The sequence below is a fragment of the Podarcis filfolensis genome (genome assembly GCF_964270895.1).
Source record: "Podarcis filfolensis genome assembly, chromosome: 16".
Lineage (NCBI taxonomy): Eukaryota > Metazoa > Chordata > Lepidosauria > Squamata > Lacertidae > Podarcis > Podarcis filfolensis.
In genome coordinates this window covers 29,835,484-29,856,954 of record NC_139620.1, presented here as the reverse complement: position 1 = coordinate 29,856,954, position 21,471 = coordinate 29,835,484, and the positions used below count along the sequence as shown (strand labels likewise).

The 21,471-nt window shown below is 47.6% G+C and overlaps 1 protein-coding gene and 1 long non-coding RNA gene across 4 annotated transcripts in view; one reads left to right on the top strand and one right to left on the bottom strand.

Annotated features, from left to right (window-relative positions):
- The window catches only part of TBX1 (T-box transcription factor 1), a 46,588-nt gene extending 37,166 nt beyond the window's left edge, over positions 1–9,422 (bottom strand). The window contains exons 1-2 of one of the 3 annotated variants that reach the window (XM_083590184.1): positions 9,065–9,422; positions 3,501–4,026 (exon numbers count right to left, since the gene is read on the bottom strand). In XM_083590184.1, the coding sequence (XP_083446310.1) occupies positions 3,501–4,026; positions 9,065–9,341 (803 nt within the window). In that variant the 5' untranslated portion in view covers positions 9,342–9,422. Of the gene's footprint in view, positions 1–3,500; positions 4,300–9,064 lie in introns of those variants that run through there. The other 2 variants (XM_083590185.1, XM_083590186.1) reach the window with 2 other exon arrangements.
- Positions 1–21,471, top strand: part of LOC310751455 — a 175,612-nt gene that overhangs the window by 15,144 nt on the left and 138,997 nt on the right. The window lies entirely within an intron of this gene.

Genomic DNA, 21,471 nt, shown 5'->3' with positions numbered 1-21,471 from the left:
ATTCAAGGCCCCAGCTAGCCCTCCCCCTCTCTCCGCATTCTTGCCATAAAAAGAAGTTAGGGACTGTGATTCTTCAGTCAATTCCCCTTTGAAACCAGCGGGGCTGATCTACCAACTGCTGACCGCGTACCCACAGAGGATGTTACCCTAAAGACTCTTAGCTAGTGAGGAACTGAACCTTGCTGGGTCTTACTTCCGAGGAACTAAGCGCAGGCTTGAACTTTCTCTTGACGCGGAAGCGGAGGTCTGTTTATAGCGCCTTGGGCGGCGTTCATTGCCTCGGCAGAAACCGCTCCATAGTCGGGGCCCCAACGGAGCAACAATTCCTAATAATTTCAACTTAACTGAATTGTGGGTTGTTGCTGTAACAAAACGGGAGCATAATATACGACAACTCCTGCTGGGACAGGAAAGTTGGGGGTGGCCGTGTGTGTTTAGGTTAATTTATGCGGTCCTCTGAAATAGGTGTTTCATTTAGTATATACCCAGGGAAAATTTAAAATGCAAAAAAAATAAATCCCCATCATTTTATAAATGAATGTTTAAATTATGCTGTACTAAGGCTTTAACGAAACATAATACTTTTTTTAAAAAAAACCAACCTATTTTTGTTCTTATTGTGTATGTATATATGCTATATATATATATGTGTGTGTGTGTGTGTGTGTGTGTGTACTATATAGAGAGAGAGTTTGAGAGGCCTGCTAGGGCGAATCCTGAATTTATTTTACTTCCCTTCCGAAGGCATGAATAGAAAGCGATGACTAAACAGGCGAAATCCTATCATTTCCCCCGCTCAAAATAAAGTACTAACAAAGCTCCGTATTGATATAACCCCCTCCCTGTTTTTTTTCATATATATTTTAAGCAATGTAAACACACGTTTGCCTCTCCGCGCTTCCCCACACATTTATAAGAGGCTTTCTCTGTTCTGCGCTCCCAACTCTTCTTTTCTTTTCCACACTGAGACAAAACGCAGAGCTTCCCCTTAAAGAAACACAAGTGACTGAAAGCAGATTACCCTGAAAGAGTGAAGTTTTTAAATATATATTTTCTTCCAGAACAGGCCTATAAAATGTTTCCAACCTATCTATCCCCCGAAGGGAATTTGAATTCATTCCTTAGGAACTTTTTTTTTTAAAAAAGCATTAAAACGGCATTGAAATTCTGAACTTTAATTTTCTGCACTGTGGTGGGACGGTTTTAAGAAAGAAAGAAAGAAAGAAAGAAAGAAAGAAAGAAAGAAAGAAAGAAACCGTATGTTGCGAAACCCACATTTTACGCGACTCAACAGAGACTAGAACCCAAACTCCGGACAATGAAAAGAAATGACGTGTATTTTAAGCAAATTTTGCGCCAGCTAAAATATTAAGATATAAAGTTTTAAAGCGTGCAGCGTATTCCTGTGTAAGTTAAAATCTCCGCTCGACTGCCTGAATCTCAACGTTTAATTCTGATTTTTGTACATTTTTTTCTTCCCAAAATAGGAAATGAACCCTGGTGGTCACGCGTTGACCCCTTTGCACGTTACAACCCACAAACCAAGTCAGGCCAGGCGGGCTGCTTCTACCTGAGCGAAGGGTTTTAGGGATCGAGCTTCCCTCTTCCGCCGAATCAAAGGGAGACCGCTGACGCCACCACCCGAAACAATTTGTTTAGGTGAAAATGAGTCCTCGTTAAATCAGCCGGAATGACAAGTACACGTTGTTGCGTTCAGGATCAAAGTGGATCAGCCAGTTTTGAGTACAATTAGATTTAGTTAATTTGTGGGCTACCACCTTGCGGGAAGCTATTTTAAAGTTATAATGGGCAGCAAATTATCGGAAGGAAATGACGAGGAGGGTAGGGTGGGGCGGGGCGGTAGAGGGAGCTCAGGCTGCGATCCTAGGCACACACACTTTGGAGCAATTCTCATTCAACTCAGTAGGACTTCTTTCTGAGTAAACGTGTACAGGATCTATTAAACCATTACAGCGCTGCTTTTTAAAAATACACATTGTGCATATATGTAAAGGTGGGGGCTCAAGAAAGAGTTTTGGAAGGATGAGGGTTGATTAAGACTGGTAATGAACTAATCATTTAATCATCGCATTATGATGATAATAATGATCCTGCACACCTATTTTTCAAATCAAAAAGGTTTCCACCAGCGTTAGCCTGTACTACTGTGAGCTGTAAAGGGGATTTAAAAAAAAAAAAAAAAGCAAACAAATCAGCAACATTTTCGGTCGGATAAGCCGAGATGTCCCTACATGAAATCCGGAGTCAACGTGAAGGATCCTGGATCACATAGTCTTACTTGGAAGTAAGCACCGCTGAAGGAGGAGAGGAGGAAACGAGCGAAAGTGGTTGGGATCGGGGCGTTTAGGGACGAATTCGTTCCTTAGTAACTCCTGCACTTAACCAAAGCCACAGCAGGAAGAACGTAAGGAAAACAATGAAGGGGGGGTGAAAAAAATGCCACAAGCAAGCGAGGGGGGGGGGGAAAGGGTGCCTGGTGGTATTCATGACAGGAACGAAGAATAAACTCCAGGAAGTCGATTAAAAGTCCCAACGCGCTCAAAAGCTTTTACTATGCAAAGCGCGCACAGAATCGCAGCCTTAACGCCGCGATCCTCGGCGTGTCTTCTGCTCAGAAGAAAGCCCAACAGCGCTTGCAAGTTTCTGCAGGCATAGGATCGCAGCCTTCCCTCCTTCCCAGTCCCCCCAGATTATATTTATGTATTCAACGGGACATCCCCAAAGCGCCCAACTGTGGCAGGATCGTATAATAATAATAATAATAATAATAATAATAATAATAATAATAAATAATAATAATAATAAATGCCTTAAAATAAATAAAAGAACGCCTGGTATGTTTCCCATTCGTCCGCACTGCCTGCCCATCGGGGCAGAAAGCACCTGAGAAGGGATCTTTCCAGGAAGAAGTTTGGGGGTGAGGAGAAACGGCGGCTCCCACTTCCTCGGAAGGAAGCCCCTAGCGCCCCACGGAGTCCCATTCTAGCCTTGCTCAGAGTAGCCCCACTGAAGTCAACGGACGTGACTCCCTTAGGTCCGTTCATTTCAAAAGGCGCCACGAAGGGAAGCCTCTCCCGATCAGTGGCGTAGCGTGGGGGGTGCAGGGGGGCCGGCCGCACCGGGCGCAACATCTGGGGGTTAGGGTTAGGGGGCACAAATCCACGGGTTAGGGGGCGCAAATCCACGGGTTAGGGGGCGCAAATCCACGGGTTAGGGGGCGCAAATCCATGGGTTAGGGGGCGCAAATCCATGGGTTAGGGGGCGCAAATTACTTGCCTTGCCCCGGGTGCTGACAACCCACGCTACGCCACTCCCGATCTCCTCTGAGCAAGACCCCCCCCCCCATTTACTCCAGCCTAGGAAGCCTGGAGAGGCCGGGAATGGCAGAATTAGAAGGTACCTCCGGGGTCATCCAGTCCAACCCCCGCCCCCCTGCGCGCAAAAGAAGAAAGGGGAGGAAGGCGCAAAAGGGCTCTGACCTGCCGGCCTTGGTGACGATCATCTCGGTGCCCAGCTGGTTGAACTCGTCCCACAGCGCCTTCATCTCCAGCTGCACGTTGACGTTGGCCACTTTGGGGTTCTTCTTGACCGGCGCCTTGGCCGAGGCCGGCGCCGATCCGCCTCCGCCGCCTCCCCCTCCGCCGCTCTCGGGGGTGTCGGAGCCCGGCGGCTGCGGCGGAGGAGGGTTGGCCCCGGAGCCGCCTGGGAAGGCGTAGCCGAGCTGCTGCGGTTGCTGCTGCTGCTGCTGCTGGCTGGCGTGGTGGTGCTGCGGCGCCGGTGGCGGCTGAGGCGGCGGGTGTTGCTGCTGCTGCTGCTGCTGCTGGGCCGAGCAGGGCTCGTAGTGCGGCGGCTCATGCTGCCCGTACGGGTCCCCCGGCGACGGCGAGAGGTGGTGGTAGCCGGCCGCGGCCGCCGCCGACGCGTTGAGGCTGCTCAGGCTGTTGGCCGTGAAAGCGGCGACGTCGCAAAAATGGGACAGCTGCGTCAGCCAAGGGCTGGAGATGGCTGATATCATGCCGGAGGAAGAAGAGGAGGAAGAAAAGAGAGAGAAAGGAGGGAAGGAAGGAGTGGGGGGGGGGAGAGAGAGAGAGAGAACAGCGGGCGGTCAGGTCGGTTGCTCGCTCGCTTCCCGGAGCTGCTCGCCCTCCTGAGGTAAACTGGGCCGCGGCGCCACAGCCGCCTCAATTTATAGCGCCCCGCCGCTGAGGGAGAAAGAGAATGGAGGGCCCCCCCTCTCTCTCGTTTGACTTGGCCTCTTCTCTTCTCTCTCTCTCTCTCTCTCTCACCCCCCCTTTAAAAAAAAAGCGCTCGGCCAAGTTCGCCTCAGCGCCGGCTGGCTCGCTCCTCCGCTCTCGGCGGCGCGCCTGCGCGCGCACCAGAAACTTTACAGCTTCTCCCCGCGGCTGCTTCTCCTCATAAACGCGCCGGGGGCTCTCCGAGGAAGGCCACCGCCTCGGCTCCGGCTTCTGCGCCGGAGAGACGCCGAGAGAACTGAACGCCGAGAGAAAGAGGCCCAGAAAAAAGTCCCTCGCGCTCTGAAGGAACGAGCTCCTTTTCTCTGGCGTTTTCTCGCTTCCCCGGCGGCGCGAGAGAGCAAGCGAGCGCTACTGACAAGAACTCCCTCAGACTGCCTCTCTCTTTTTTTTCTCGCGCTGTGGCGCTCCTGACTGACTGACTGACTGACAGACGGACTGAGTCATTCCCCCGGGGACTGGGGGGGGGAGCGCGGCGGTGGAGAGGCCTGGGCGCGCGCGCCACGCTCTCCTATCTCCTCCTCGCGCCCAGCCCAGCAGGGGACGTCCCTCCTCCCACCGCCAAACTCTTTCTCCCCCCCCCTCTCGGCTTGGGCTTTTGGCCTCGCCCCCGAAAGGGAGAGGGCGAGTCAGCCAGCCCGGCCGTCAGTCAGCCAGCGAGCGCTGGCGGCTGGCTGCCCGGGAAGGGCTCGGCACCTCCGCCCCCCACCCTCTTTGTCCCCCTCATTTTTTAAACGCCCTGCTTTGCTTCCATTTTCTCCTGGCTTGGCTGTGAGGCGGCCTCTTCTCTCTCTCTTTCTCTCTCTCAGCAGAGGGCCTCCCTCTTTTCGCTGCCACCAAACCGGTTCTTACTTTCCTTCCCCCCCCTCCCTTCTTCTTCAATGGCGATAAAGGGGAGCCCCTGCAGGTAACGCGCGCACTTTTCCTTGCCTCGGGAGCCGCGGAGTGATTGATTGACAAGCGGGGAGCGCGCGCGCGCGCGCTTGGAGGGGGTGGGCTTTTCCTGGAGCTCTCCCTTGGCTCGCTCTCCCAGCTTTGATGCAAGCAGAAATTTACATGCAACTTCTTAAAAAAAACAAAACAACAACAACCCACTTGCATCGCCTCTCACCCACCCTCATCCCCATTTCCTTTTATAATGCAAATTAATTATATGCATATTATAGATGTGCAAACGCATCCAGCACCACTGCAGTTTTCCTACCCATTCAAACAGGCTCGTTTTTATCCCAGGACCTCTGAAGTTTTAGCAAGCGCCGGTCCACAAATCTCTTAAGCCGTATACTAGAAGCAAAAGCGAGGGGCCTTATTTGAGCTCTTAACTCTCTTTAAATGGCCAGGAGGACTTGTACAGGAATCCCCTCTCCAACCCGAAGTTGTCCGAATTAGGCCCCCGATCTATACAGTGTTGAGTGAGGTTTACTGTCCTATATATGAGATTGCAGTACTAATCCGGATTGCGGGCTCGCTAATATGTGAACACAGTATTGGAGAGGGTAGGGGGATAAATTCGCTGTTGCTAACCCAGAGTCAGATCACTGATCTATCTAGTTCAATATTGTCCCCAATGACAGGCAGGGTTTCAGAAAAGGAACATTCGCAGCTCTACCTGAGATGCCCGGGACCTTCTGCATGCAAGGCAGACAGATGTCCTACCACTAAGCTATGACTCCCCCCTCCCAAATGCTCAGCACGCTGGAAGGAATGAAATGGTATTGGTTTCAAGAAGAGGTATTATTATTATTATTAGATTAGTTTGGGAAGTTACTGTTATTATTAGATTGCCGTGGGAAGTGCATTTCCTTGGAAGTCAAGTTCCAAGGAAACCACAGAATTATTCGGATTCCTCTGTTCGGATTTAAAAATAAAATTAAGATTAAAGTTATTCCTGCGGAGAATACTCACTGAAATCAGACTGAGTGGGCATCTTTTCCTACACGACTCTTTAGATATCCTATTCAATGGAGTTTACTTCCTTTCAAAAAAAAATGTTCCTGTAAGAGAATTGGGTTACTAAGAAATTTGGGGAAAGTTGCCAGGACTCTCCTCCCGAGGTTTAATCCCGCTATATAATGAAATAGCGAATATACAATAGAAGCTTTAATATTGTTTAAGAGTCAGTTCAAGTAAGTATAGTCTGTTTTAAAAGTAACCTTTAAAAAGCAACTTTTTAAAAAGTTCTTATGGCTTGTTTTAAGATATAGCGTGGAAGCCCGTCATATTATTCTGAGCTACTCTTGGAAACCTCCTCAAGCCAGGAGGTCTCATACTGGAGAGAGAGAGCCATGGAAGTGAACGGGAACCGCGCAGTACCACATCTCTCCCATTCACTTCCGTGCGGTTCCTATAGGTGACCTTTCCGGGAAGTTTAATTAATTAAATTTTATTTGTATCCTGCATTTCCACCAGCTAGTTCTTCCAGGCGGTTTGCAAACACGTGCTAAATCCATATTGCGTCCTGTGTTATTCGCTTGCTGTTTAGCACTGTGTCCTTGCTGCGCTGTAATACAGCATATAGCCTTTATTGCTCTGGTCGTCTGGATGAGCCCCCAGTCTCCCCCCCCCCCAAATGGAATATTTGAAACAGAGAACTCTCTCCGCCACTCTCCAATTAAACGACTTTATTGATTTCAGCTACTCTGTGGCCTTGTAGAAAATCGCCTCCTGGCTTTGAACCAGCCGGGGTTTTTTAAAGTTCTAAAACCATTGTTTTATACTTTCTATAAGCGCCATATGACTTGCTATTTTATTTTCTTTCTAATTATTTGTATTTCTTCCAAGCTCTGTAATCTCGTGAATTAATTCCTCCCCGCCAAGGCTAACGCCCCGTTGCGCGTTGAAATGAACCGGGCTATCGCAGTGGAATCTAGCACAAGTTCATTTCTGTGTGTTTATTTATAGTAAACTTTTTTTTTAACTTAAATGGAACTGGCTTCCAAGTTAAGTGATTAAGATCTCTGTATATAAAATATAACCCAGTGTTTACCATATTTACCGGGAAGCAAGACTCAAACGTGTTTTATGTCAGCTCCACAGAACATTAGTGTGATCCTGTGTGTATAATCTGCATCGTATATGGGAACCATCCGGTCATTCATTTATTCCGAAGTTTCAGCCATTTATTTTTCAATAAGTGTTAGGACTTCACCTCTTCCCACTCAAAGGAACGGGACTTTAAAAAGTCCTGTGGTTAGATTTGCGTTCCCTTGACTTTTCTTATGTAGAAGGGAACTATTATAGTTCCTTGTAAATTTAATAATAAGAATAGAATTTAATTATAATTTAATAATGAGAATAGAATAGACCTATATGTCCCAAATACTCAACTTTCTCTTGTTCTTACAGGCAAATTAGAGAGAGCTTCTCCCCCCCTCCCCCCAAACACACACGTGGTCCCTTCCTGACTGAGCTGCAATCGCTGCTAATAACTCCATAGCTCAGGGCTACTTTGCTAATTGACAGCGAAGCAGCACATTACAAGCATGTGCCTAACCTAGATTTACTATCGATTTGAGAGAGCCTGTGCTTTGTTTGTTTTTTCCGTGGGCGGTGGCTCCAGTTGCTAACGTTATATGTGCCACCCAAATCCCACAGATGCTTTTACTCGGAAGCCAAGCCCACTGGGTTCAATGGGGCTGGCGCCCAGGTAGGCTTCTGTTTCGGGACTCCGGCCTCGGTTACTCTTAGAGGAGAGTCGTTTTCCAAAGAAAAGACGCCGGGCGGGCGAGCAAACCAGAAGAGGTTGTGGTTTAGTTCCTAGATCGGTTAAACAAAAGTGTGGACTATTTTTTTTTTAAGAACCCCAAACAGAACTGCAATGTTTGCTGCTCACAGACCCATCCGCTCACACGGTGAGTTTAATGCTAAGTGACTTGGTAATGCTGCACAACATTCATCATCATAATAATTATTATTGTTGTCGTTAATTATTATGAATTATAATGGGTACTCCAAGCAGAACCCATTGAAACTAATGGGCATGACTAACAGGTTCATTAGCTCCTTTGGGTCTACTCTGAGTATATCTCCGCTGGCTACAGCCCGGAGCTGGAGGATCCGGGGGCGCTTTTTGCTGCGGATCTCCATTGGGAAGGTTATATATGAGGAAGGGTCGTTCGTGGCTTAGCGGCAAACGGCATGCTCTGTAGACAGATGGCTCCCCAGTCCAGTCCCCTTGGGATAGGGAAAAATCTGCTCCCCAGACCCCCGGAGACAGTGCCAGTAAGAAGAGTTTGGAGGGACCGCTGGTCTAACTCTGCAGCCTAAGTTCAGAAGCCCCCAAGACCCGCGTTATTCCTCGGCGACAAAGCGCCACGGAAAATAATATACGCGACACATTTTCATTGCGCGGAAGTTCCTTGGAGCAAGGGAGCCGGCGCAGGGCAAGCGGAGGCGTGTCTACTCGGAAGTAAGCCCAGGCACCTTGAATTCCCAGGTGTCGGCGTGCTTGCCGCAGAGGGACTGGCGTGCTGGGTTTTGCTTTGTCTGAGGCTGTTGTCGAAAGGTTTCCTTCCTGCAACACAGCCACTCGGGCCGTCTCCGGGTCTCCGAGCGCGGCAGAGCTGGCTTACTCTAACCGGGAGAAGAGTATCCGAGCAAACACTGCAGTTGCGCGAGTGTCGGTGGGCGAGATCCCCGGAGCTCCCTTCGCCCTTGACCTCTGGGTGCTGGCTGCGCTAAGCAGTGGCTGCGGGGCGCCACATATTTTTGCAGACATCCACTCTCCCCTCCCCACCAAGTGATTTATTTATTTTTTTAAAGCAAGTTTCTCGAGTCTCTTCGCCGCTTACCTTCCATGTCCCGGGTAACGGCGCTAAAATGCATCCTCCTCCGGGCGGCGGCAGCAGCAGCAGCAGCAGCGGAGGGGCTGTAAGGTCTGCGGAGGCCCCCACCAACGGCGGCGGCGGCGCTGGGCTCGGAGTCCAGCGCAGCGACTACAACCTCCTCCTCGTCGTTGTCGTCGTCGTCTTCGTCGCCGCCTCCTTTTCCCTCGCGCTCAGCGGCTGAAATCAGAGAGGCGATACTGAACGCATTGGCCTTGGGGGATAGGGGGCTCGCGTCGTCCATAGGGGGGCAGAGAACCGCCGAGCCCGGGTGGAAACGGCTCCCCCGTCGGGGAGATCAGCGCGCCAGGGCCAGCTGCGCTGGGACGCGAGCGGCGCGCATGGCAGGGGCCCGGCGGCGGCCCGGCGGCAGAAACTGCTGCGGGAAGAGAAGGAGCCGAAGGAAGTTTCCGAAGCGGCTCCCCCACCCCTCTCTCCTCTGCCCTGGCCCTTCCCTCCCCCCCCCTCCAGCAACCCATCGCCGTTCCCTCCTCCCAGCTGGCGGAAAGTGGCTCCGCGCGCCTTGGCCCAACCCGAAATCTCCCTCCTCCTCCTCTGCCACCTCGTCCCCCTCCCGCTTGCCCCCCCCCAGCACCTCGGATCGGCAGCCGGCCTAGCCACGTTTACTCGGAAGTAAGCGCCGCGCCTGCTCTGGGAGGTTTACCTCCAGGTAAAGCCCTTAGGATCAAGTGGAATTTTATGTTCTTGCTTTCTCCACCCATTTCTCCCGCATTCTTTCTCTTTCCCCAGCAAGGAATAGTTCAGGTAAATGCTCCTGGTTTTCCCTTTTCCAGGTTTCCCCTGGATTTATTGCGTTTATTTACACCACTCTCCTCCGTCCCCGGAGCGCACCTTCCTTGCAAGGCTGAGGGCGCAGCTCCCTTCCCTGTCGCAGAGGATTCCTCTAGCTCGCTCTGCGCACCTTCCCGTGGGTGGCGATGCCACACGGACTGGGAAGGATGGCCTTCTGCCCCGCCGCTAATTTCGCATCCTCCACTCTCCACTTCCTTTGCGGAAACACTACCAGCGGCAAACTAGCAAAGAAGAGAGCTATAAATTGGAGAGGATTGTGGCGGGGAGCAGTAGAGCGGGTAGAATGCGCTTCCCCCTTCATTTTTCCAGTTCTCTTGCCGTGGCCACCAGAATAATAGTAGCAGAAACTTTGTGGGGAGTGTTTGCCCAGGTGTGGAAGACACCCCAGAATCACCAGCAATTACGTATATAGGAAGAAGCAGCGCAACCTTCTCCCAGAGTGAGTCCAGCCTAGAAGCGAAATAGTCCGCTCTACGGTTGCCCGAGCCAAAGAAGGGGTCATCTCGCCCCGCAAGATCTTGAGAATGAACAATCCTTATGGGCCGGCACTGAAAACGGTTTCTCCAGAGGTGCGTGTGGACAGACTAGTTCTACCGCGTTTCACTGCTTTGACAGGCCGCACTATTAGCGGTGACCCCACCACACACAAAGACACACATACACCCCAATACACCAATCCCATGGGCTACTGTATCCTCAGATCTCTCTCCCTACCAAGCGCGCGTCGGGTTGTGCGGAGCAGCGTTTCACTGCAAAACTGAACGTTGCGTAAGACAGCAATTACAGCTCTATGGCAATTATGGTGAGGAGCCTTGATTCGCACCCCAAACCTCTCCTCCCCTCGCGCCGGAGATGTCATCACCGACCCATAGTGTCTGGCTCGAGGCTTGGGGACGAGACACGTACCAGCTTAGTTTGCGAAGGATTGCCAGGGGTGGGTTTTATTTTTTGCGGTGGGGGGGGCGGATACCGCCCCAGATCCAAACAGCACCTGCTTAAAAACTTAAAACACTTTCTCGGGGTGGGAATAAGCTTCGTAGAGACCTAGGCAGAGACTTCTCTTTCCGATCCAGGCTCAGACGTCCAGAGAGGCGAGGGCCACTTTCGGTTTTTGAGGCCTCTGGCCATAATAATCTTTAAAATAATAGTAAATGACGGCGACGGGGGTGGGGGTGGGGAGAGAAAACATATCCAAAAAGTGCATGGTTTTTATAATCAGCTTATCTGAGAGGACACATTCACCGTGGTCTAATCCTGATCCATTCCAGCCGTTTTATTGCATTAATATCTAGGAACACTTTAAACTATCTAATATGACAAAGTTCTATATCGGTCAATAACAAAGTCTTTGATCAAATCTCATCTCTTATTTGAATATATTTGAAGCTCTGAGCCGAAAGGATGTGTCATTTTTTGGTTTGTTAAGCAAAAAAAAAAATATGCAAAAAGTTATCAAATGCTCCCAAAATTTTAAAAAGTGTCTAAATTTGAGATTAAGGTTAAGAGCAAATGGGTCCCCCTTCCTAAAGCAAAATTACTCTAGGAATGAAATATGAACCGAGTATGAATCGAGCTCTCAATCCCATAATAGTCCCAAACTCTTCTACGTTAGTATGATTTTATACCAACAGTAACTGCGGAATATTTATCACTACCGTTGCATAGTATTCAGAGTAATCCTCTTACAATTAGTAGGGTAGTACAATACATTCTATTAAGAACGTTTACTTGCGGCTGGAGAATGCTTTAAGTGAGAAACCATAATAAAAAGAATTAGCAGTTCTTAAACAATGTTTCCATCTGGATCGAGAACGCTCTCTTGATGCAAAACGGTGATAAACCAGGATGGATACGGAAGAAGGAAGGAATTTTACATGAAATATCCCTTTGGGACCAAAGCTACAGTAAAAAGAATTATGGATCTTTTGTGCAATGCTGAATTCGGAGAAAGAAAGAAAACGTTTTCTGGGTTCCAAACCGTATAAAAGTCATAACTGTTTGTGAAATCGCAAAACATTCCCAGGTGCTATATCTCTCGGGAGTCCGAAAGCCCGCGAGCCTTTTCTGGATAAAGACATACATAATTTCTGGACTTGTGACCGAGGTACAGAGAGGATTTGTGCGGGTTCACACAAGTCTCCAGCCCTTGTCAGGTAAAAGGGGGTGGGGAGGAATGACTCTAGAGTTGAGCCTTCAGCGCTGGTTTCAAGGACACCCCGCCGCCGAAAAGACCCCCACCCACTTAAATCTTCGTGCCACGGGAGCCTTCGCTCGGCTGCGCACGTCTCGGATCCCTTCCAGGAGGCTGCGATCCTAACCGCACATCCTTGGGAGTAAGCCCCATTGAGTTCAATAGGACTCCCGAGCGAGCTAGGCGCAGAAACACACACAAATACATCTGCTTAACTGGCCAGGTCACCTGCAAAGGCTGCCTTGAAGCGCCGTCCCCCTTTTCTCTGCTGCAACGTTAGAAGGCCAGACGCAGAGAACAGGATCGCTTTTCTCGGCTGCTCCCGGCACAGCACTCCTGCAACCCGATCTGTCCTCCGGCTACAGACGAGCCCTTCCAAGTCCGAAGGGGGGGGGGCTGGATAAGCAGACTTTGCCTCCCCCACTGCATTATACCCAAGACCCTTCTCCACATGAGCACCCACGGAAAAAAATAAAATAAACCCAGGCTAGGGCTACTGGGATCTCGATGGGTACGGCAGACACACCATCGCTGCAGGGTCAGGGAGCGCACTGCGTGTTTTGCATAGAGACTGTCTGCAATTAACCACCATTATCATAATCATTAAAGGGAGAACAGCCAAGTGAAACCCCTGAATTGGCATTAATCAGGAAGTTCGACCGCATCACTCCTGGACTGAATCGTGACAAGGGCTTGATGTTACATTACACGTGCGAACCGGCTTCTCCGTGTTCCGAGAGACGCCTGTGTTATCAGCGACAACTGTCTGCAAACCGCCACCGGGAATCACGGGATCTGTGTTCTGCTTCTGACCTCAATGTTTACAACTCCCGCCCCCCCCCGAAAAAAGCACCACTCTCACATGTACATATACTTGTAAAACAGAATAAAACTCCATCCATCTGATGAAGTGGACCGCAAGCTACGGAAGCTTATGCCATCATAAATCGACGAAGTTTTCGAAGTGCCGCAAGGCTGTTCCATAATAAGGAGCAAAAATATATATTATGCAGCATATTTTTTTAAAAAATACGCTTAAAATGATGCAGGAGGATTTACTTAACATTAGCAGTCCTGGCCAAGTCAATGAGATCCCTATGGAGTCCATAAGAAGTGGGCGGGATGTTATCACGCAATGGATCCCTCGATGACCACGAACGCACGGATATTCCTCCGTGTTTTCCAACTAACGGAGCAAGTCCCACTTTTGAGTAAGCCGTAGAATATTGTTCCAGGTCAGTGGGGGTAGGAAGAGAGGCTAGCTGCCGTACTTTCAACCGGTCCCGTTCATTTCTTTGGTGGACCTGGGTGTGAATTGTGCGGAAGGACCTCCAGGATTGGAAGCCGACGGGTAAGCCGCCATGAGCTCCCGGATGGGGGAAAAGACCGTTTGTTATAAATAGAATAAACAAACGAATAAAATTGTGGGTTTTTTGGAAGGAAAAAAAAAACTTCAACCGCAATTCCGTACTTTATAAAGCCCCTTTTATATCAGTGGGACATATTTATGCGTAACTGTCCCATTGGAATAATAATAATCCTTGGCCTTTTGACTGGAAAGTACGTTTACAAGATAGTTTCAGAACAGGTGATGATCGGATGCCTTAAGAAAATAAGAACTCTAAATAAAACGGATTTATTTGTCTTTCTTTTTTTAAAAAATACAAATCGTGCTTGGGTGTCTATAATTTTACAAGGATTCTCCCCTCCCCCCTCCAATGAATAAACAGCACTTTTTACCACACTTTGCCCAGATTCTTTTTTTTTAAAAGAAGTTCGAAATCCCTGTTTTAGGTCTCTCTACCATGAATGACAAAACTCACAACTTTCATGATTAATCCACCGCTTGAAGAAACAAACCACCAAAACCCACTATTTGATCTTCCTATAATCAATTTCAAATTCCCAGTATCGTTCTGTTGTTATGGCTGATTTTTATGACTCATAATAATATTAGTGTGTCATTTAAATCGCATTAATGCTGACCTCATTTGATCTCAACAAAAATAATATTGCAGTAATAATAATTTAATAATGAACAGGACTGGGGAAGCAGAGGTGTAAAACTCTTCAGCTAAGTCCTACTTAGAAAAGACCCACGGGAATTAATGGACCTAAGTAAGTCCTGTCCATTAACTTCAACAGGTCTACTCTGAGTAGGACTAGCATGAAATACCGCCCACTGAACCTGACAAATTGAACCTTAGCAATAACCCCTTAGAGTTTGTCCACAAGACTTACAACCTTACATACATGTCTTCTCAGAAGACTTACAGCAATTCTATAGGCAACTGACCTTGAACTCAACTAGATTTATGTAAGATATATGAGGTGGTGATGTCTGGGGCTGGGGGTGTTAATTTTTAAAGGGACCCCTGGAAGTTGGATTTTGAAAGTGAATCCAAAAAAAGCTGCATTTTGAGAGGGCGGATAATCAGACTCTGAAAGGTTGCTGAGTCTCTTCTCTGTTTCTTCTCCTCAATGGTAATTTGCATTGTGCAAATGTGTGTCTCCCAACCAGCCAATGTCTGCCTCTCTGACTGCAGAAGACCTGGAGGAAATAGGTCACTATGCTTTTATTCCCATTTTACAGATGAGGAACTAAAGTTGAGAAAGCCCGATTTTTCCTTGCTGAACCCCATCCCACAGTCCACTACTATTTATCTCTCCTGCACTCGATGGCTGTCAATTCACTGCCATTCAGTCCTATGTATCAGAAGGAGGTCCCACTGCATTCAAGAGAGCCTAATTAAAATGAATGTGCCTTAGGACTGCTACCTGAAGCTATGACCTGACTGTGCTGTGTATGGCCTCAAAAAACCATTAAATGAGTGGTGTGCACTAGTGAAAGAGCTCGGAGCTAGAGTGACAAGTAGCAATCATGTGAGAGAGTTCTGCTTGTGAGGAACACTGAATGCCACCCGGCTCCATCAGGCATGGATAACTGGAGGGCAGTTGTGACTGGTACCCTGGTAGGATGAGAGGCAAGGACATCAGCTGTGCCATAACATTGCGGCATGGCACACTTGCTCTGTGCATGCACAGTGTGGAGCCCAAGTTGGCACTACTGACACCCCCCTTCTTGCAAGCAAGGCAGATGCTCTATCACTGAGATTTGGTTCCTTCCCCAAGAAAACCTCTTGATGTATCAAGAACACATCTCTCTGTGTGTGTAAGGCCAGAGAAGTCCTAGAAGGTAAGTGAACAGTTATTTAGAAATTTAGAACCTATCTGGCATGTGTGTATATCTTACATGTTCTTGGAAATCTCAAAACAGCCAGATTCCAGGGGTTGCAATCCTATACATCCATTGAATAATTAATAATAATAATTTATACCCTGCCCATCTGGCTGAGTTTCCCCAGCCACTCTGGGCAGCTCCCAATCAAGTGTTAAAAACAATACAGCATTAAATATTCAAAACTTCCCTAAACAGGGCTGCCTTCAGATGTCTTTTAAAGATATCTGATGGGAGGGCGTTCCACAGGGCGGGCGCCACTACTGAGAAGACCCTCTGTCTGGTTCCCTGTAACCTCACTTCTTGCAATGAGGGAACTGCCAGAAGGCCCTCGGCGCTGGATCTCAGTGTCCGGGCTGAACGATGGGGGTGGAGGCGCTCCTTCAGGTATACAGGACCGAGGCCTCAATGGGACTTACATCACAAGAGATGGCTGGCTCTCCCAATCAGGCATCTCTAAGATTTACAACCTCCCGGTTGTAAACATACTTACTAGGGTTCCTTGCATTGAAAGGTGAGATATTAAATGTGCTAATATAAAACAAAGCGAAACAACAACTTTGCCACCAGATTCCAACCCCCCCCCCCCCAATGTCTAGTGGTTCGTGTCTACCATTTGATTAGTCCCAGATGACTGTGTTTAACTGATAGGTGAGTATGTAAAGCATGGTCTGACTGCACTTCTCAAATGTCTGGAAGTCGAACCCTTTCTCTGAAAGCTGCTGAACAGGTTTATGGGGAAGACTTCGGATAAAGCAGTTTGTGGATTTTTGTGGTTATAACCCATCCGGTTCAAAATATACCAAGTAAAAGGCCTCTACTGCCATACCTGATAAATTGAACATTATCCTAGATGCTAAGAACATAAAATCAGGAAGAAAAGCCCAGCTTATCCAGGGTCCTGTTCTTACAGTGGCCAATGAGAGGCCTATGAGAAGATACTCCTAAAGAAGAAGAAGAAGAAGAAGAAGAAGAAGAAGAAGAAGAAGAAGAGGAGGAGGAGGAGGAGGAGGAGTTTGGATTTGATATCCTGCTTTATCACTATCTGAAGGAGTCTCAAAGTGGCTAACATTCTCCTTTCCCTTCTTCGCCCACAACAAACACTCTGTGAGATGAGTGAGGCTGAGAGACTTCAGAGAAGTGTGACTAGCCCAAGGTCACCCAGCAGCTCCATGTGGAGGAGCAGGGAAGCGAACCCAGTTCACCAGATTGCAAGTCTACCGCTCTTAACCACTACACCACACTGGCTCTAAACAGAACCTGAGCACCATCCTTGCTTCCTGGTGAGTATGAGCAACTGGTAGTCAGAGGCATACTGGAGGCAGAACATAACTATTATGGGTTTGTAACCACTGGTCGCCTCATCCTGCATTGATTTGTGTAATCCAAGCCATGCAAGTTGGTGGAACATCACTACATCCTGTGGAACGCTGTAGACCAGGGGTGGGGAACCTTTTTGGCTACACAGACCAGATCCTTGTCTCAGGATTGGCTTCCCAAGCTAAATTTGTCAGGTGGGTGGGGTCACCCACCTGTCAATCAAATCACCTGTCAGTCATGTCACGTCAGCCCTGCCCACCTCTCAAAATCCTTTGCACAGTCAGCTGGCGGTTTGCAAAAGGGCTTTCTACGGCAGTCCTGGGCTTGCATGCACTCCCACTCTGGAGGGAGGCTCAAACCGGAAAGTAGGAGTGTGCTTTGCAAAAGTGCTATTTGAAGCAGCTCCTCACTTCTCCCTTTCACTGGGCGTCCATGGAAGGGGAGAAGAGAAAGTCCCATCCACCAGCAGCCGGCATTACCAGTGCTTTCAGCTGATGGTCAGGTGTGCATGTTTTGGGGGAAATTGTCCCATGGGCCAAACTGCACACCATTGTGGGCCAAGATTGGCCCTTGAGCCTGAGCATAGCCCACTACTTCACTTGCTGTAGTCTGATTTCCTGGATTCAGGCAATTCAGGAGTGCCTGAATTGGCAGGGATTTGGACTAAAGCAGTATCGTTCAAACTAGGGTCTCCAGATGTTGTTGGACTACAACACATTGTGGATTTTCAGTCTGAAGCCTTGCAGAAAGAACAAATGCTCTTAGTGAAAGATGGTGTGATTTGCACCTGGCAATGTGATCTCAGGCCAGCAATTATTGTATTAGTCAAGTCGTTGAGAAGTTCTATAAAAATAAGGACTGTTTCTTCATTTCCTCCCCCCCCCCCACCTTTGCTTTTTTAAAAACAACATTCTTTATTATTTGGCACATTTTGCAACATACCAATGAAAAATCTGCTTTGGGCTTCAAAACCATTGCCAAAATGAGACACCCTCACCCCTGGAGGAGATTTGATATCCTAGGGAATAAAATCAAAGTGTTTGCTTTCAGGACAGGAGGCTGACTCTTAGGCTTGGGTTTCTAGCAAGTTAACAGGAGTGTTCTTAAACAGTATGCTTCAGTCTTGGGGTTCCAGGAATTGTTGGACTACAACTCTCATCATCTCCAGCCAGCATAGCCAATGGTCATGGATTATGGAAATTGTTGTCCAACAACATCTGAGGACCCAAGTTTGAGAAACACTGATTTTGGTTACCTTTGAGGTCCTTTACAATTACATTTCTCACCACAATGGTAACCTTGAATTGACCAATCCAGCCAACATCCTAAATCAGTGTTAAATTATAAACTGCATAGCCAGGGAGGGGATTCACAATACAGTGGTACTTAATTCGTTCCGAAGGTCCATTCTTAACCTGAAACTGTTCTTAACCTGAAGCACCACTTTAGCTAATGGGGCCTCCTGCTGCTGCCGCACTGCCAGAGCACGATTTCTGTTCTCATCCTGAAGCAAAGTTCTTAACCTAAGGTACTATTTCTGGGTTAGCGGAGTCTGTAACCTGAAGTGTATGTAACCTGAAGTGTATGTAACCTGAGGTACCACTGTAGAGACTGACACCTAAAAAACAGTTTTATCAGGAAAGATCAACAAGCATAATTCTTTAGAAAATCTGGGCATCCTTTAAACCAGGACTTAACCTCCTGAACTGTTTTTGGTGTTGCTGCTCAGTCATCAGAATCATAGAACCACAGAATCATAGAGTTGGAAGGGAACACGAGGGTCATCTAGTCCAACTCTCTGCAATGCAGGAAACTTTTGCCCAATGTGGGGCTCAAACCCTCAACCCTGAAATTAAGATTCTCATGCTCTACTGATTGAGTTATGTAGGTCTGAAAAAGATGTTGAAATATACATTATTTAAAAAAAAAACCAGAAGCATTTTTACTTGGTATTATAGGCCAAGACATTAATAGGCAAGATGTTAAATTGTTTTTATGCACAACAACAGCGGCAAGAGTATTGTTAGCCCAGAAATGGAAGCAAGAAGAAATTCTGACGAAAGAAGAATGGCAGACGAAATTAATGGACTATGCAGAATTGGACAAAATGACAGGAAGGAATTGAAACCTGCGGGACCAGACATTTACAGAAGATTGGAAGAAGTATATGAATTACTAGAAGAGCAACTGTAAAACAAATTACGCTAGTAGGACTACAATAAGTTTTGTAAGGAGATATATATGAAGTGTTACAAAGCGGAAAAATATAGAGATGTTGGTTATGAGTTTGAAATGTAATAGGGAAAATAAGAAATGCATACTGAGAGATTAGATTGGAAAATTTTCAGACAGGACTGATGAAGTCAAAAAAAGTGAATACGATGTAAAAGTATGTTTAATTACTGTTGAAAATGGTATGTTAAAAAAACTAATAAAAATTTATATAGAGGGGGGGGGAGAGAGAGTGAGTTATGTAGGCGAGGTCTGACATTGTTTGGAAAAGACTAAAGGTTTCTGTTCTGCTCATATGTGAAGTGTATTTTAGAAACACAGGAAGCTGTGTTATATGGAATTAGTCGTCTAGTTCATTTAGAAACATAGGAAACTGCCTTTTTTCTGATTATTGGTTCACCAAGCTCAGTACTGTCTACTCTGACCAGCAGCAGCTCTCCAGGATTTCAGGCAAGGTTTTCTCTCCCAGACCTATTTGGAGACGCTGGGGATCAAACTTAGGACCTTCTGCACACAAAGCAGATGCTATGCTATTGAAAACAACACCCTTTCCCCCAGCTCAGTATTGTCCTCAGTGACTTCTTGTTGGGCTCCAGTACCCATCAGCTGCAACTAGCACAGTCAATGGTGGGGGTTGATGGGAGTCCAATGGCATCTGGAGGCCACAGGCTCCCTATTCCTGCACTAGACCAACAGGCCTAACATGTCCCTCTCTGCTTCACCAACTTCTGGAAAGGAGAACTGTGTTAGAACATATAGTCACAAACACCTCCTTACATATCCTACCCCCCCCCAAAAAAAAAACTAAGCACTTTTGAAAATCCAAAGCTCCTGTTGAATGTAGTATGGTCTGTGCCTGAGCATTTGTCATAAAGCCTAGAGGCTCAATGCAGCTGATAAAATATCCTCAAGCTTGTATTTATTGATTAAAGCTTTTGTATCCCACCCTCTCTTGGGACATGGATGGCGCTGTGGGTTAAACCACAGAGCCTAGGACTTGCTGATCAGAAGGTCGGCGGTTCGAATCCCCGCAACGGGGTGAGCTCCCGTTGCTCGGTCCCTCTTCCTGCCAACCTAGCAGTTCGAAAGCACGTCAAAGTGCAAGTAGATAAATAGGTACTGCTCTGGCAGGAAGGTAAACGGCGTTTCTGTGCACTGCTCTGGTTCGCCAGAAGCGGCTTAGTCATGCTGGCCACATGACTCAGAAGCTGCTCCCTCGGCAAATAAAGTGAGATGAGCGCCGCACCCCCAGAGTCGGTCTCGACTGGACCTTATGGTCGGGGTCCCTTTACCTTTACCTTTATCCCACCCTCTCACAAAATATCAGGGTGGTGTACAGCCCCTTAACAAACCTTTATAAGGCAATGCAGAACAATCAATAAAATAACAGACTGTTCAGGAAAGCTTTTAAACAATTGCATAGGCCTGTTAGTATAAAAAAAGTTTTCAAGGTACACCTGGCAGTCAAAAGCAAGGCTGCCTGTCAAGTTTCTGCTGGGACTGGCAGCACCAAATACTTGACTTCTGGTTGACGCCAGTTGGGCCTCTGTGACATCGGGGACAGCTAATAGCACTCATCTGGATGATCCCAGTGATTGGGCTAGAATATCCACAGGCTTAAGTAAAGGTAAAGGGACCCCTGACCATTAAGTCCAGTCGAGACTGACTCTGGGGTTGCGGTGCTCATCTCGCTTTATTGGCTGAGGGAGCCGGCATACGGCTTCCGGGTCATGTGGCCAGCATGACTAAGCCGCTTCTGGTGAACCAGAGCAGCACACGGAAACGCCGTTTACCTTCCCACTGGAGTGGTACCTATTTATCTACTTGCACTTTGACATGTTTTCGAACTGCTAGGTTGGCAGGAGCAGGACCGAGCAATGAGAGCTCACCCTGTCGCGGGGATTCAAACCGCTGACCTTCTGATTGGCAAGTCCTAAGTTCTGTGGTTTAACCCACAGCGCCACCCGCGTCCCTTCTACAGGCTTAGTTGGTCCTTAAAGTAGCCTGGACCCAAGTTGTTCAGGGCTTCGTATATAAACACAAGAGACTTGAACCTGGCCTGATAACTCACATGTAGACTATGATGTCCCATGTGTGAGGATGTGCAGCCAAAATCACAAATGCATGATTGCTAGACAGTCACAGAGAGGGGCAATGGCACCATGGAGTTTTAGAACCTGTGTAGAGGGGACTCTGATATCATACCCACAAACCTGGTATCTCCTTCTTTCTGTCACTACACATTATTTTAGTTACACATTACTTTAGTTTAGTTACACATTACTTTAGTTTAGTTACACATTATTTTACACATTATTTTAGTTGTGTGTATCTGAAGAAGTGTGCATGCACACGAAAGCTCATACCAAGAACTAACTTAGTTGGTCTTTAAGGTGCTACTGGAAGAAAAAAATTTTTTTTTGTTTACACATTATTTTATGTACCTGCAATGGAGGAACTATGGACTATGGATATTTGTAATGTTTAAGGATTATTGGCTGCCTGATTTTCCTCACTGTTTCTGTTGAAGCCTGGCAAGACTTTTGATGTGAGTAAACCTTGTATTTTCTTGTTCACTTA